The following is an 18,189-nucleotide window of genomic DNA, read 5'->3' as shown; positions in this document are numbered from 1 at the left end:
ATGGTGTCCATTCACACGGGACTGTCACGGCCCAGTTGCAGCCGGATGCCATCACAGGAAAGGACGTCTGTCGAGCTGTGGCCATCCCAACCATTGTAAACTTCTGTGTATGGCACGGCTTCTTGGCCGTGCAGTTTCGCCACCCGATGACAGCCGGAGCGTTTGAAACCGCCCTCACTCTGCACCACATGATTAGAGATGGTTTGTTCTAGAAAACAGCGCTTAATACCCCATTTCCTCGCTACACTGAAGACTTTTCTTGACTTTGGATCCATATACTGTAGCTATCTGTTTAGAGGTTGTCTTCTCCATGTTCTCAAGGTATTCCTCTGATGTTTCAGCACCAAAGGTCGATCAGCATCGGTTTCATTAAGAGATTTGTAATATTTTGGCTTTTTAAATAACTTACTTATGCTGCTTTCCCACTGCCTACACGGGTAAAGACCCGTTTTTTTTAAACGGGTCTTTAAACGGGTAAGAGCCATAAGACTCTTTCCCACTGCAGCTTTTAAACGGTAAATTACCGTTTAAAAGCTGTTTTTGTCACATTCACACTTACCCGTTTAAAAACCCGTTTAAGCAGTGTAAAGATAGGGGGGGGGGGAATTTAAAAAAAAAAACGGCGTGGGGTCCCCCCCACTGCCGTAACCAGCACCAGGCTGAAAGAGCCGGGGCTGGTAATAAAAAATCAGGAAACCCGACAAATAGGGGTTCCCTGATTTTTTACAACCAGCCCCAGGCTCCAGGTCCGGGGCTGGTTCCCAAAATACGGGGGACAAAATGACTAGGGGTCCCCCGTATTTTAAGAACCAGCCCCAGGCACAACCAGCCAGCAGGGTAATGCCACAGCCGGGGGACACTTATGATATAAGTTCCCGCGGCCAAAGCATTAACCCTACCGACCAGTCAGCCTGGCCAGGGGCCCTGGGGGAGTGGGGACCCCCCCAATAAAGGGGTCCCCCCCCTCCAGGACTTACCTGACCAGGCTGAAGCCTGGTGCTGTCCCCGGTGACCCTGGAGCGGTGGTCACCGGGCTGATGGTATTGTGTAAAAAATAGAATAAAAACCATTGTCTTTTACTGGTGAACTATGAGTCCCAGCAAGCCTCCCCCGCAAGCTGGGACTTGGAGAACCACAAGTCCCAGCCTGCGGGGCATTAAAGGGCCCGCTGGGTCTTGTAGTTCCACAGTAAAAGAAAGAGTTAAATAAACACACTGACACACGTGAAAAATAAAAGTTTAATACATACATAACACATACATACTGATACTTACCTATCTTGAGCCCGTAGGTAGCCCTGGTCCTGATGTCCTGGTCCGTGTCGGCGTCTGTATCCAGTCGGCATCCCTGTCGGCGACGGCGTCGGCGGTCCGGAGTCCGAAGAAATCCATTTGGGAAGCTGTGGAAGGAAACCATACTCACCTGTCTCAGCGCGACGTAGTCCAGGTAAGGTCTTTGCAAAAAAAACAAACCGACACCCGAACCAAGCGGACAGCTGAGAGACGCACGGTGTGTTTACATCGTGCGGCTCCGCCCCCGAATGCCGCTATTGGCCGCCTTGCGGCCTAGCGGCCAATCAGGAGCCGCTAGGCCGCAAGGCGGCCAATAGCGGCATTCGGGAGGCGGAGCCGCACGATGTAAACAAACACACGTGTGTCTCCGTCAGTCCGGTCTGGTTCGGGTGTCGGTTTGTTTTTTTTGCAAAGACCTTACCTGGACTACGTCGCGCTGGGACAGGTGAGTAGGATTTCCTTCCACAGCTTCCCAAATGGATTTCTTCGGACTCCGGACCGCCGACGCCGTCGCCGACAGGGATGCCGACTGGATACAGACGCCGACACGGACCAGGACATCAGGACCAGGGCTACCTACGGGCTCAAGATAGGTAAGTATCAGTATGTATGTGTTATGTATGTATTAAACTTTTATTTTTCACGTGTGTCAGTGTGTTTATTTAACTCTTTCTTTTACTGTGGAACTACAAGACCCAGCGGGCCCTTTAATGCCCCGCAGGCTGGGACTTGTGGTTCTCCAAGTCCCAGCTTGCGGGGGAGGCTTGCTGGGACTCATAGTTCACCAGTAAAAGACAATGGTTTTTATTCTATTTTTTACACAATACCATCAGCCCGGTGACCACCGCTCCAGGGTCACCGGGGACAGCACCAGGCTTCAGCCTGGTCAGGTAAGTCCTGGAGGGGGGGGACCCCTTTATTGGGGGGGTCCCCACTCCCCCAGGGCCCCTGGCCAGGCTGACTGGTCGGTAGGGTTAATGCTTTGGCCGCGGGAACTTATATCATAAGTGTCCCCCGGCTGTGGCATTACCCTGCTGGCTGGTTGTGCCTGGGGCTGGTTCTTAAAATACGGGGGACCCCTAGTCATTTTGTCCCCCGTATTTTGGGAACCAGCCCCGGACCTGGAGCCTGGGGCTGGTTGTAAAAAATCAGGGAACCCCTATTTGTCGGGTTTCCTGATTTTTTATTACCAGCCCCGGCTCCTTCAGCCTGGTGCTGGTTTCGGCAGTGGGGGGGGACCCCATGCCGGTTTTTTTTTTAACGGGTAAAGGGCTACCCCTTTCCCACTGCCGAAAAAACGGCTATAACACGGTAAAAACACTGCTTTTTACACGGGTAACAAAAACCGGTATTTGTTACCCGTGTAAAGCAACCTGGAGCTTTCCCACTGCAGCTCTAGCCGTTTAAAAAGGCTAAAAAAACGGCATTTACACGTGTAAAGCCTGCAGTGGGAAAGGGGTATTAGAAGTAAAATAGATTTGTTCAAAATTGCAAGATTCTACATACATAATATATGCTTTTATTTTGGCCTTCAGTTACACAACTCTGAATGATCTAGCTGCTGGTGTGTAATGCTTGTTCATATTTCTTACCTGCTTTAAATAGGCTGGAATCACCAACGCGGACCTTGATCATGGAGGCACCAAAAGGAATTGAGATAAATGCAGAAGCTGGTAGTTTGGAAGCATCTTGTAGAACAGACTTACGCCTAGACTCTACAGACGGAGAGGTACGCTGCAAATACAAAATGTCAGGATTAAAAAAGTACATACTGTAAATTGAGGGAAATAAGATCCGCTCAATATGTCCTAGACCTCCTCTATGAAAAAGCAGGCCACAAACTGCACACTGTGTGAGCCAGTGTGGTCTTTATTTGCCAGATTTCCCCAACATATAGTGTGAGTGGCCCACGGACATTTGCTGTAAGGAACGTATATGGGAACATCACCTACCCCCATCTATCCTACATTTGATCTGAGCTGCCCTCACTGCTTGGGGAAACAAAAATAGCACAAGAAGATTTTGTAGATTAAAATCATTATAAAATGTCTTAACCACATGGCTAATTAGGTCTATTTAACAATTAAACTTTGGTTTTAGCTACACTTAAAATGCTGTCTGCTTGCAACATTGTGGACTGGCAATTTCCATGAGACACATTTTTGTGCAATTTCCATACTGTACGTGTAAGTGTGGTTGCACTCTAGTGCACAAGTAGATGTGTAGTTCTGCTTCACCATGAGTTCGCATAGAGATCCTGAGCCTTTATTAATGGGGCATACACAAAGGGCAATTACAGCCTCATTTCTAACTGATCTGACTGATCTGGTCATTGCCCTTGTTCTCTCTGTTGAGTGTTTACAGGACATACAGTAAGGCAAACTGATGTAGCTGCCTCAACTGAAAGATACTTTTTGTACAGTCAAGTAAAAAGGCTAAATTGGTCTGTGCCTTGTTGGTAAATCTATATAATAAGTGGAAGAGTGTGTGTGTCTGTCGCATTGCAGACACACAGTGGCACTCAGAGCCGTGAAATACGGCAATAAGGTACCTCTGGACCAATGGGGTTGCGCTTCAAAGCCATCTTTGAGAAATGTCACTTAGAATTTTCAAAAACACCAAGGTTCGTTTCGTCAAGATTGATGATCTGGAAAAAAGATTGACGATCTGGGAAACAGGTTCCAAAGGAACAACATCACACCTGATTTATTGCTGGCATTGAGTATGAATGCAAACTCATTCTAACATTGGCCCTTATTCAGATCTGATCGCAGTACAAATTTGCTCTCAAAATCGGCAAAACCATGTGCACTGAAGGTGGGGTAGATGTAACATGTGCAGAGAGAGTTAGATTTGTGTGAGTTATTTTGTTTCCGTGCAGGGTAAATACTGGCTGCATTATTTTTACACTGCAATTTAGATTTCAGTTTCAACACACCCCACCCAAATTTAACTCTCTCTGTACATGTTACATCTGCCCCACCTGCAGTGCACATGGTTTTGCCGATTTTGAGAACAAATTTGTACTGCGATCAGATCTGAATAAGGGCCATTATGGTGGAGGCGTTAAACAATTAGGAATAATTGGGTATATACATATACCACACATCACACACAGTACACTATATATGCACACACACACATATGTGTAGCGCACCTCACACTCATTGGACAGATACACAGAACACACACATATACATAACAAACCATATGCAGTACAAAACACACCCACATTCGCTACAACACACACCCATAAACAGTACAACACACACACAGAACACACACTTGAACATTGCGCATAAATGCAGCGCACCTCACACACACATTGGACAAATACACAAACACACACACCCCACACACAGTACAACACACACCCACATTCACTACATCACACAGAACATATAAAAAAATAAATGCTTCATAGGTGCTAAATCTCAGTGGGTGTGGAATTCATTAACACACATAAGCAATCAAGTCCGGAGCGGTGTGTTTGAAACAGTAACACCACGCCTGATTTCATTGCCATCATTGAGTATCAATGCAAACACAATCTAACATTATGGTGGAGGTTTTAACAAATTACAACCCTTACCCTTTGGCACAGCATAAGACAAAATTTTACAGCAATTAAAAAAATCAAAAAACAAGGTTTTCCCGGGCAACCCTGGGCGGGTCAGCTAGTGTATTAATGATTAAGGTGACCAAGTTTGTTCTCCATTACTGGCCATAAAGGTCAGGAGTGCATCTTTCCCTCCCAGAAATCTTTCCACCAAGTTAGTAGTGTGGTGGATGAAGGCAGATCTATTTTGTGCAACGGAAGTAGGACACTTCACATTGTTAGCATGTTACAATCTCTGATCACTTGCAAGTTTGTATCACCTAGCTTCCTCCCGAAATCTATTATTCAGCAGTATACAAAAGTCATACAATTATAATGGTGACATAGTGGTATATCTAGTAACTGCACCACTTTCTAAATCACTTAGGGCGGGATGTATTAAAATACATCGCGGCCCCCCCCGCCGCGATGCTGCTGCATATGTACTAACATATGCAGCTGGCATCGCGGTGCGGTGACTGAGGCCCCACGCGATGCCTGTACTCTGGTGTGCGGGGGGTCTCAGTCATCTCCCTGCCGCCACGCTCTCCCCTCATTCCGGGGACAGCTAAGCATGCTGTCCCCGGCGCCTCCTCCTCCCCCCTGCAGCCGGAAGGATGTCCGGCTGCTTCACTAGGGGGAGGAGGGGTTTACCTTCCAGGGTCCAGGAGGACCCTTCAGGAAGGTAAGCCAGAGGGGGGGGTCGGCGGGTGTCGAAAAGAAGCCCATAGGCTTCTATAGGGTAACGCCACCCAAACGTGGCGATACCCTTCAGTGCGGTATCATTTCTGATACATTGGAAAATGCGGTAAAACTGGGGTTTTACCGCATTTTCCATTTGATACATCTCGCCCTAAATCTTCTATTATTTTGTTCTATTTACTAATCATATTTTCTTTTGCAGATCCAGTTAAGAGCTGCGAATGTTAAACTTCCACAGCTGCCGCTGGGCTCGTACTCCGCATCTGCGCCCCGTCAGAACGTATTTGAGATCTGTGTGTGCGCCAGTGGCAAACTGTTCCTTTCGCAAGCGGGCAGCGAGTCCACCTGTCAGACAAATAACAATATCTGTCTGTAAGAGACTGGCACGCCAAACCTCCTGAGACCAGGAGTACAACTGTAACCAGACACAGGAAGCCTCAGAAACAATGTGTGTGTGTGTGTGCGCGTGTGAATATATACAAATATATATAGATATATATATCTGTAAATCTATTAATCTCCCATGGAAGAGATGTTTCAGTGCCAGGAGCTCAGGGTGACCCTCAGCTGTCTTCCCTTATGCATATACAGTATTTCCATTTTTCCTCTTAAGACTCGATCTCTGAGGTCATATTAAACCCAAAGAAACATGTTCTCATTTGTCATAGAATTCGGACTGAGCTTAAGTCTCCAAACAAAATCCTTCTAGTCTGATAACCTCCCCCCCTCTTTAACCATTGTATTGGTCTTTAATTATATCTGGAACACTTGTTCTAGTTCCGCCATTATTGTAAAGTTACTGTGGGTGGTTGAACCCTTATCTTATCCTAGCAAAACTTGGGTGTGATTTGAATTTGGCAGACCTTGACATTTTGCAGAGAAAATAAGATGGGTCGTCTTGGTTTGTTTCTCCAATGAAACCATAGCAGATGTCCCCTCTGTCACAGCTACAGTATTACAAAAAACTTGAATGTCAAAAATATAGACATGGAGTTTCCATGTTCTTGGTGGTAGCTGAAGGACCAGATAAATTGGGAATCTAGAAACATTTTAATCTGACCACTGTATTAGTTTGACGGGTCAAACTATCCAATGTTTTATTTAATTATGGATATATTTTTGCAGTTAGGGGCATGCCTCGCTGTGATAAAGCCTAACGCAGCAGCAGGGGGTGCAGTATCTTTTTGTAACGGTAATCTGCTGTATTTGTAGCTTGGCCCGGAAATCTACTTCTCCAGACTCCTGTGTTGATTGTAAGCGAAATCACTCAGAATTATTTTTATAATAATATTCACAATATTGTATTATATTTTCACTGGCTGCTGTACAATACAACCACTGTAAATATATATATTTTTCCATTAGAGGTCACCTTACAGGGCGCCACTTGAACAATACAGCAGACACTGCTTTGCTAATGAAATGCAGAAAAAAAAGACCACTTTTTTTATTTTATGGTGGCCAAGGACATTTTTCTATTTTATCATCATTTATTTTGAATTGAATAATGTGTGTGAGAGAATGATCAGCGGAGATGTAACCAACGACTGCAGTTTTGGGAGACACACTGGAGACCTCTTCCATCGCTATTCAAGTGTACAGGACAGTGACTCTGTGACAGAGTATATATTGTTCTCATTGTGTGGCATCGATTCCCATTGATCTTGGGTTGTCTCTCTTATCTCCCGCGCACCATATTGTATTTTTAATCTCTGGTAGGCTTGTTCTGAACACAAGGTGAGCTGGGGGTTTTTTTGTATACTGTTTGGTGCTTTTATTATGTAGCACTCCATCTCTCCCTGTAATAAACTCTACCATTCTTTCATAATGCATAAGGTCACCCGGAGCAGCATAATTAGGGTGGACACTGGACTGAACCATCTCTGATCAAAGAGGGGGAAATGTGCCTATGCCTTAAGACAATGCACTCTGCAAGGAAAAGCACAGAGGGGAAGTTTCTAATTTAACTATTTGCTGTCTATATTTTGTTCTTTTTTTGTTGGGAGGGGGAGGGGGAGGTGCAGTTGATGATGATGATGACTGAAGACTGAGTGATGTGTGACAGGTGTGATTTCTTATGATGAGAAGCTATTTTGTACGATCAAATAACATTACAGGTTACTAGTTAAGATTTTTACAGGTGTAAATATATCCTACAGTCGCAGAATTTCAGATGTTCAAATTTAAATCTGCTGTTTTTAGCAATTTGGGGAGGGGGCAGTTGTTCATTACACTCCAACAGTCAGAAAATCTGCACTTTTCAACTATTTTCGGTTGAATTTATATTCAGTCAATTCAATCCAAGAGCCGATTTTTTTTGACTGTCTGAAAATTTGCAATTGTCGGAAAACACATGAATTACCCGCTGATCCATGAGTTTTAGTAGGGAGTGTGTCAGTTTGACTATTTTCCTTCAAATAAAGTCATACTTGAATCAGTGGAAAAACCGGACACATTCAATAGGTATGTATTCAACATCAAATACAAATAAAGAGCCAGTAACTAGTCAGTGCCATTAGAGGGAACTTGCCAGTTGTCAATTGTGCTGTTGCTCGGGCATGAGTTCATGGGGCTCATGCCTCCTGAGTTGTTGAGCAGAAATGTGCATTGTAGGGTGGCCTTTAGTCAGGTTTAGCTGATTGCTCAGTTAAACCCAATGCTTCTGGGTGATGGGGGCCCATTAGAGATAAAAGTGTGGGTCTTGAAGAAACTGTTTGGTGATTATGGGGGTCTTAAGCCTTAAGGGGCCTACACATGGGGCGATTTCGGGGCATTTTCTAAGCTATCTCACTAGATCATTTATGAAATGCCCATAATAGAGAGATATAGGGGGGCATTCAATCCTGGGTTACAACTGTTGATCCTTTCCGACCGCCGTGACCCTGGCCTGTTTTCGTTTTGCCAGGTGGGATTCAATGCCCAACTTGGCGATCAGCGAAAAGGGGGCGTGTCCGTGTAAACAGCCATGGATTGTCGAGATCGGCCATGATTGCAACAATTCACGGCCGTTATCGACAAAACGACCCGACAGCTTTTAAAGTTGGGCCCGTTCTGTCGATCTGTCTCTTTAATGCTGTCAGGCAAGACAGCATTGAATAGGCGCACGCCGCTATTTCCCCCGTCGGAAATAGCGGCGGGGATTGAATACCCCCCCATAGATGAAAATAAAGGACCAGTTTGTAACATAATTCAGAGCTAATTGAAAGGTACTTAATCTCTTCCCAGAGCTTAGCAAATAGACTCCCATCAACATGGTAATGTTATGACAAAAGCTGTAGGAATGACCTGCATTACATCACTCTCATTGGGATATGTTCAGTATCTGATTACCTAGCGGGGATTACTTAATCCATATAAATGGTCTACTCCTAACTAGTTGCATGGCTCCTGTATGTGGCCTCACAGCCTACAGTATGTGTTGAGTTTATATAAAACCAAAGACCATGACTGATTTCTAGTGAAGATAAAGGCAGACAATTACATCTTTTGGGGTCTTTAGTTACGTCAATAAATTTCATGAACCATTTTTGTGTGGTCAGCCAGATCCATGTTTGTCTCAAGTTGCATTTCAATTTAATTATTTAAATGGAAGCTGTAGCAATATCATGTGTCACGGGACCAAGGAAACAGTCCCAATCAGAGACCATCTTAGCCTCTATGTGTTTTAATGCCTCATTTATACATTGTAATTGGAGCCAATGGACCATCTAGGCCAGACTTAAAGGCTACAATCTGTCAAACCCTCCCTACCCCTACCCTTCCAAAAGGCACACATGACCTGGTTATTACAAAAGCAAATGCTGAAATAAGTATTGAAATTACATTGATGAGGGACAACACAACTAAAAGACTGGGTTGACAGAGGTTTTTTTTTTTTTTTTTTGCAATGATCAAATTGTCCCAAAAGATAATGTTGTATGGAGACAATGACATAGTAGGTTTGTTATACCTGCGAAGAATTTAGTGACATTTTGTTTCTAAGGGTAAAAGTCATCCATGTGAAAACAACCATAGCCATTAGGGAGTTTATGCCGGGTATATTAGTACCAAGATACTGTATGTACCACTAAAAAATCCAAATATCACCAAAGGTTTGCTTAAAGCAGTGCAATGCACCGATGAGCAAATAAAATAGATTTTCCACAAATAAGTATATTCTTACAGCCAGATTAACCCATTGAAAGCAGAGAATACTTATTTAAGGGTGCAAAAGTTCTAATATGCTGGTCCGCCATAGTAATTGTTAGGCCCTGATACGAAATGGGAGTGGCCATGGTGTATAGATAGATATCTATCTATCTATCTCTTGGGTATAGAATGTGACACCGTGCTAGTGCTAATACTGACAGCAAACGGTTTTGGATTAGCCACAGTCTGTAAAAGCCATACGCTGGTAAAGCTGCACTAACGCTCAAGACAGAACTTTAAAGTTCACCACTTTAACATAGCTGAAGATGGGGTGAGATGTGCGAGAGCCAATCAGAAGCCACAATCTCATGATTGACCTGGAAATGCAGTCATTGGGTCATCAGAAGATATTTTAGCAGGGCCTCTCTAAAATGTATTTGAAAACTTTTATATAGGTTGAACTTGATGGATTAACATCTTTTCACAACCTCATCAACTATGTGTAATACGCATCACAGATATTTATGGTCCCTCCTTTACGTACCTGTCATACTGTACATGGGATTTGTTTATCATGACTGCTGCTGTTAAACTATACATTCCAGCATGTCCTGCAACAGTTTTAACATGGACAAATAGAAAATCTGCAGCAGTGCATGCTGGGATGCATAGTTCTACTGTAGTTGAAGGGCCGCTTATTGAACACCCCTGCCATAATTGCTGCTCCCCATTACTTGTTATGGAGACAAATCATTGTCCTAGATGGCTCAATCTACCCATAACACTATTATAGACCTCTGTAGAATTACTACTTGAAGGAAAATTGGACATACAGTATAAAGTGGTGACCATGTTCTCACACAGGGAAGATTGCATATTTGCTATATTTGGTAGGAAAATAATTAAGAAACGGTTGAATAAACGAATACTACTGCTTTAATATAAGTATATTGTAAATGCAGGTTCAAGGGTTTTTAACATGGATAGGTACGTGGCATCTTGTAACATTTAATTTTAAGCACAATGTTTTTTTCTTTGTGCATTTTCACTATTGCAGACCTACTGTAGGACTCAACGCTGCTCTGTTGGACCACACCAAAGGCAGCAAGAACAATAAAGCTTTATATAAGTAATTGCAAGACGTCAATAAAAATAAAGTTGCATGAAGGATGACATTTGCAATGTATTCACATAAATGTATGCAATTTATGTGATGTGTTTGATCAGGGCCAAACTAGGAATTTTGTCAGCAGGGGCAAGGCACTGATTTACCGCCCAGGAAATAAATATAACTGGTATAGAGACACTGTACCTGGTCAGCTAGGAAAGGAGTTTATGGCGATGGGCAGTTGCCAGTTGAGACCTCTATAAAGGTTGAGGTGACAACATCACTTGTACAATAATATCTTTTGTACAATAAACAAAATCCAGTCATAGGAGGGCCATGTCTTTGGACTGAAAACCAGTTTATTTTCTTGACCACACAGACTGCTTCGAAGATTCCAAAATCTATACTGAAAGAAAATTTGTTTAAAAAAAAACAAAAAATAAATTTGAAGTCCCAATAACCATTGCATGCCTGTCTAGATTATCGTTATATCGTTTCTATCTGTTTCCATTAAAATAGCTTTTGTTTCGGTTGGTAATTCTGACAAGTAGTACACTTATACTGTATAAATCATGACTCATAGATCTTGGGAGCAGAACAATTGTGTGTTTGTGTGTTTCCTAGGGAATTTACTAAACGTGCAAATCATGAAACTCCAGCATAACACTTTATAGTGAAACAGGGTGTGCACGTATGAGTGTGTGCGTGTGTGTACATGTATCCATTTTAGTCCTGTTTAGGAATACAGTTTGTTGACTTATCACAGAAGTCAGTTTAAAATTAGTACTTTCAAATTTAAGAAACCATTTCAAAGGAAGTGTTACTGTCTGTAACAAGAGCAGGGATCGCCTAGACTGAAGGCAGCCAGGTCCTGGGGTAACCTGCCTTGGTGTCAGAATTGAGCCATATGACAGCTGCATTGTCACACCTTTTAGCCCAACAATGCCAGTGTTTAAAAAGGAAATCTTCACTTGTGTTGACTTTTTTATTAGGAGTTACCCTATCCCACCTGCACCAGTTTCTGTAAATGGCCCATCCTGGATGGGGCACAGAATATGCAGTGCTCAGTCTAGTGATGGCCCCAACAGCAGCATTACAAACTCAATGTAAACATTGATAACTGAGTTTGTAACTATCCCTTTGAAGCCAGCTGTAGATGGAGGTCTTCTTATAATGGACTCCTGAAAAATGGCAGTGGCTTCATTACTATTAATGAGTGCATCTACCAGAAAGTTACATATAGACCCTATGGGTCTATTTTGCTGGTCTAACCCCTAAAAAAAAATATCATAGGTGCCTTTAAAACAGGACTTCTTTATGGACATAATAAGTTCAATTTCAATAAATTCTCAAAGTGTATCTGTTGCCTGCATAACCAGGAGCCAGTCATTTGGTGGCCTGGCCCACACTTGTTTGAATGTAGCACATCGATGTACTGCATGATTCTGATCCACAATGATTTCAGTTATTCGTAGTGTGTTGATTGGCTGCATTCTCTTGAGTAAGGCTAAGCTTATAAAATGGCCGCTGCCAGGGTACAGCATGGAGGCAACAGGTGCATTTCCGGTCTATGCCCCAAAATTTCCCATGATGATACCTTGTATGTCTGTGTAGTGTTTGGAACGCGAGTCTGCTTAAAAAGAGGGGAAAACTATACAGCTTTTTGGGGTTGTTTTATATTTGGGTTATCTGTGAGTCTGTACTCACTCTATGCAAAAATTTTGTAAGCATTTGCAATAATGCTCAGTATAATATTAAGATCTTTTAACTTTATTACACTTTCTGTACAAGAATAAAAGTGATTTGTATTTAAAATGATATAAATTGGAGTCTTGTAAGACCTCTTAATAAAATAACGATTGATGATACAAAGGTCTCTTCATTTCTTACGTTAATTTTTTTTTTTAACATTTACAGTTTTTTGGGGGTTAACTGATTTTTAGGCAAGCTAGAATATACCAATTCTGCATTTCATTTATGGTCTTTAAATACTACAAAATGGAGGATATTTTCATTTAAAGTATGTTTAATCCTAATTAAACCTATTAGGAATAGATCTAAATATACACACAGTTTATTTTTTATGTACCTAAATCACCGGCATAGAGGAGGACATAGGGGAAGAAAAAGCCTCCCAAAATATCACATAATAGAAGTTGTAGTAGGGGATGAAAAGAAATCACAAAGGGTAAAATACACAGATAAGAATAGTAAATGCATATTATGCTACAGACATTTGATTAGTCACGGCACAGAAATAAGTAGGAAATGGTATATGCACCTAACTGAGGTTTATTTTTTGCACTTTTTTACAATCCTATGTCATTCCTTCTATTTATGGTATAATAATGTATGGAGATTGAAGTGGCCAAATAGGCCAATGAACAAAAAGTTGAATATAGGGCAAATCGAACCCGAAAGGAAGTTAAGACCGCTACATCAGAGGCATAAAGGGTCAAAGGTCAGGAGATCGGGCATATCTATCCTGTATGATGCAAAGGGTATTAATGGGAACGGTAAACAGAACAAAAAGGGTATAAAAAGTGTCTGGCTACACTGGGGTAAGCCCAAGGTAGTAGAAACAGATGAGCAGATCATTGACTGTGTGAGAGAGTCCAGGTTTGCTCACTTACTAATTTTTAGAAGAGGCCAGACATATTTTAAGTTAAAGATCATATTAAGGAGAGGTAAATGCTGTTATACGTGCTTAGTAGTGGCAATGTTTATCGCTTGTCGTTTCAGTAAGCTTCCTCAACTCCCCTGGTATAAAAACTACGGGAGATCTGAATGTGCAAACGAGACTATAAAAAGAGAGTATAAGAGTGGGCAAAGTGAAATGAACATAATAGCTAAATATCAGGAATTCGGAGGGTTAAGGGTTGGTATATCTGTGTGGTATATAACAGTAAGGAGCTCAAAAAATAAGAGGAATAAAGGGTCACACGATGATGTTGTCATAATCACCTCGTATGAGGTAAACGGTATTAATGGGTATGGTAAACATAATAAAAAAGGGCGCAAAAAGGTGGCTGGATAAACTGGGCAAGGCCCAAGGCTGCAGATACTGGAGAGCTGAGCATTGACTGTGTGAGAGAGTCAAGGTTTGCTCACTGGTTAATTTTTGGAAGAGGCCAGACATATTTTAAGTTAAAGACTATAAAGAGAGGTAAATGGTTCCATACGTGCCTAGTATTGGTAATGTTTTTTGCTTTCTGTCTCAATAAGCTTCTCCAACTCCCCGGGTATAAAAACTACGGGAGAGCTGAGTGCCCAAATGAGCTTATAAATAGAGAGGATAAGAGTGGGCAAAGTGAAATGAATATAATAGCTATATATCAGGAACTGGTTGTTTTCTCTGTGTGGTATATAACAACAAGGAGCTCGAAAATTAAGAGGAATAAATGGGTACATGAATATGCTAATAGAGGGAACAAGAAACAAAGATATAATAGGATGCGGGTGGAAAGGGTGGCGCCAAAAAGGAGAACATGGCTAATAGTATAAATACAGAAGTACTAAGAACCCGGGAGAGAATAAAATTTTTATCGTGGAATATTGAGGGCCTCAACTCCCCACTAAAAAAGAAAAAATACTGCAACACTTAAAAAGATTAAAACCTGACATAGCAGTATTACAAGAGACGCACTGGAGGGAGGGCGATTTGAACACACTGAGGGACAATTGGTTTATAGATATTATACAGGCATCATATATAAAGAAACAAAGAGGGGTAATGATTATTGTTAATAAAGCTTTGCAATATAATATCTTGGATAAATGGGGAGACCCAGAGGGACGATATTTGTTCTTGAAGATAAAACTAGAAGGAGAATTGTACACGATAGCGACAATTTATGCCCCTACCGGCCCTAACACAGTCTTCTTTACCAAAATATATGTCCACTTACAGGAGTGGGCAGAAGGACATATAATACTGGGAGGAGATTTCAACTCCACCATAAATCAGAGATTGGATAGGTCTAGTAATACCAGAAATAACAACACGCCGCCAGCAATGGCACTATTAATGGAGGCATTAACACTGTCAGACCCATGGAGACATCAACACCCGGTGGATAAGGAATTTACATTTTATTCACACCCACACCACACATCTTCCAGGATTGACTTCTGGTTAATCCCAATGACCCTACTATCCAGAGTAATACAAACAAAAATAGAAAATATAGCAATTTCTGACCATGCCCCTACTTGGTTTTCCCTGGCATTAGTCACACCTAGAGCTCTCTCATTTAATTGGAGGTTCCCCAGCTACTTGATAGACTCCACAGAGTTCAAGACCTTTCTAGAACAACAGTTTTTAAATTATGCGGAAGATAATAAACAACATATAGAAAATATAAACTTATTTTGGGCCACATCTAAACCAGTCCTGCGGGGACAGATTATGGCGTATGTAGCAATCAAACGCAAAAAAATAAATAAAAGATTTGAAGAACTTAGTAGAGAGGTCTCTAGAGCATACTCGAGCATGTTGGGAATGAGTACAATAGAAACCCGCAAAGTGTATACAGAGACAAAAGCAATGTACGACGCACTCTGCACAGAGAAAGCACAGTATAACCTAGATTGCCAAAACAATCTATATTTTAGAGGGGGAAATAAGGCAGGGAAATTACTGGCATCTCTAATTAGAAGTAAACATCCAATAAACTGGTAGTAGGAACACAACAGATGAATACTACACCGGATAAGGCTAAGGCCTTTTTGGAATACTACTCCCAACTGTACAAAGCACCAGTAGATAATCCAGGAAGAGGGATGGAATTTATAAAAAAAGCTGGGATACCAAAAATAACAGATTTAGAAAATGTAGATCTGGCAAGGCCCATCTCAGAACAGGAAATTAGGGATGGTATTGGGAAATTACCTAGGAACAAGGCACCAGGGCCAGACGGGATGAGCGCAGAATACTACAAGATCCTGACTCCCCACCTGACACCCCACCTTCATTCATTATTTAACTCAATACTAAAAGGAGAGCCAGCATATAAAGAATTTAACAAGGCAAGAATTATTATAATACCAAAAACTGGTAGAGATACTACCCAAATAGCATCATACCGCCCCATCTCTCTCCTGAATCAGGACCTAAAAATTTTAATATCTCTTATGGCAAACCGGCTACAATTAGTTTTGCCTAAACTTTTACACAAGTCTCAGTCGGGATTTCTAAGGGGAAGGGTGTCAGTACAGAATATACGTCAGGCCACAGCTGTATTGGTGCAAGCGGAGAACAATTCTGAGGGCAGTACAGCAATGGTCAGCTGTGATGCAGACAAGGCATTTGACAGAGTGGCATGGCCACACCTCCTCAGAATGTTACATACCCAAAATCTAGGAGTAGGATTCATTACCTTCTTTCGTAAATTGTACGCATCACCTACAGCCTTTATAACTATTAATGGTATGAATACACCAGAATTTACACTCTCTTGAGGTACCAGGCAAGGATGTCCCTTATCGCCGCTTTTATTTAATATAGCAATAGATCCGTTAATAAGACATTTCCATCTAGATAAAATCTGGCAGGGCATTCAGTTTGATAAGGAAACTTTGAAAGTATCAGCATATGCAGATGACCTTTTGCTCTATTTTAAAAATCCTCAAGAAGCAATTCCCGGCCTGATGCATACACTAGTAAACTTCGAACAAGTGTCTGGATTTAAGATAAACAAAATAAAGAAAAAAGCACTGGCATTACATGCCAAAGCAAAACAGGGATGGCATGACCCCTTTCCTTTTACATGGGCAACATCAACCCTGACATACTTAGGTATTAAAATATCAAAAAATACAACAGACATATACAATAACAATATCCAGCCAATAATTACACGTATACTGAAAGATTTTAAATCATGGAGATGTCTCCCATTATCATATATTGGAAGATGTCACCTGATTAAAATGGTGGCATTTCCGCGGTTATTATACTATATACAGATGTTGCCATATATGGTAAAAGAAGCAGATCTACGAGTAATAAATACAGCAATAAGCAACTTTATTTTGGCGGGGAAAAAACCCTGAATATCTAATTTTCAAGTTAAATCAGGGGCCCAATTTAGGAGGAATAAATCTGCCCTGTATACGAAGCTATGTTCTAGATACGCCATAGATTGGATAAACAACACATAACTATGCAAATGTCATGATAGAACAGGCATCATGCCCAGACATACCCCTAAATAGTTTATTACACATGAGACCATCAAAATTTCCACCTAAAGTCCTAGCCAACCCATTGCTGATAGCAACATGCTCGGCATGGAGAACAGCACGCTCTAGACCGGGACTATCACCCTACAGATCAATATTTCTATCAATACACTACAATATAACAAAACAAATTCCATTGACTCAGAACAAGATGACATCGCAGAAATGGATAGAGGGAGGTATTAGGTCTGTAATAGACGTGTTAGAGGAAAAAAGTATGTGCATACTCTCTTATGAAAAAATATCAGAGAAATACAAAGAAATAAACATCTCCAGATTTAGCTACCTGCAAACAAGAAGTTATGTAAAAGAGGTACTGTCAGACTTAACGGAAAAGGAATTAACAGAAGAACTAGAAATAATGACAAGCCAAGCTAAAAAGAAGAAATGTTCTACATCTTTGTTGTATACACGGATAAAAAGGTCGATTCAAATTGAGAACACACAAACTGGTTTAGTAAAATGGAAAGAAGACTTACCTGAGGTGACTCTTCAATCCATCTTAACATTTACTCATATAAATAGATATTTAGTAGGAGCGACATACATGGAAATGCAATATAAGCTGCTCCACAGGGCATATTATATACCAAAAAAAAGGTTTTTGATGGGAACATCCACAGACTCAAAATGTTTTAACTGTGCACTGTCCGGAGCGGACATATTTCACTGTATGTGGAGTTGCTCGGAAGTAACAGGTTTCTGGAAAGTAGTAAGTCAACACATACAAAAAGTGTATAATATAAGTATGAGCTTTACACCAGAATGGGCCCTATGGGACATATACACAAATTCTCCACAGAACAGCTATTCACAAGGTCAACGCACACTCATAGCCAAAATAGCAGCAGCTACTCGCAAGACAATTTTGTCACAATGGATTGAATCAAATACTCTAACAATAACATTACTAGTTCCAAGAATAACACACCTGTTTCAGATGGACTGGAGTGAAATGAATAAAAATAAAGATAAAAACGCCCCAAAATTTTTCAGCATATGGCTGCCGCATGTTAAAACCTTATCCGCCCAGGTAAAGACCACGTTAAGGAAAGTAGTCTCATCGACAACATGGTATGAAAGGGAGACACTAGTCAATGGAGAACATCCTTTTTGAT

The 18,189-nt window shown here is 41.5% G+C and overlaps 1 protein-coding gene across 2 annotated transcripts in view; it reads left to right on the top strand.

The window, feature by feature from the left end:
- The window catches only part of SGCD (sarcoglycan delta), a 528,736-nt gene extending 517,489 nt beyond the window's left edge, over positions 1 to 11,247 (top strand). For both annotated transcript variants that reach the window (XM_083181716.1, XM_083181717.1), the window contains 2 exons: positions 2,898 to 3,021; positions 5,795 to 11,247. In XM_083181716.1, the coding sequence (XP_083037842.1) occupies positions 2,898 to 3,021; positions 5,795 to 5,968 (298 nt within the window). In that variant the 3' untranslated portion in view covers positions 5,969 to 11,247. The remainder of the gene's footprint in view (positions 1 to 2,897; positions 3,022 to 5,794) is intronic.
- The last annotated feature ends 6,942 nt before the right edge of the window (positions 11,248 to 18,189 follow it).

The sequence above is a fragment of the Crinia signifera genome, chromosome 4 (assembly GCF_055691185.1).
Source record: "Crinia signifera chromosome 4, ASM5569118v1, whole genome shotgun sequence".
Taxonomy (NCBI): domain Eukaryota; kingdom Metazoa; phylum Chordata; class Amphibia; order Anura; family Myobatrachidae; genus Crinia; species Crinia signifera.
Note: the sequence above shows the minus strand (reverse complement) of the source record. Positions and strands in the feature narration are given on the sequence as shown.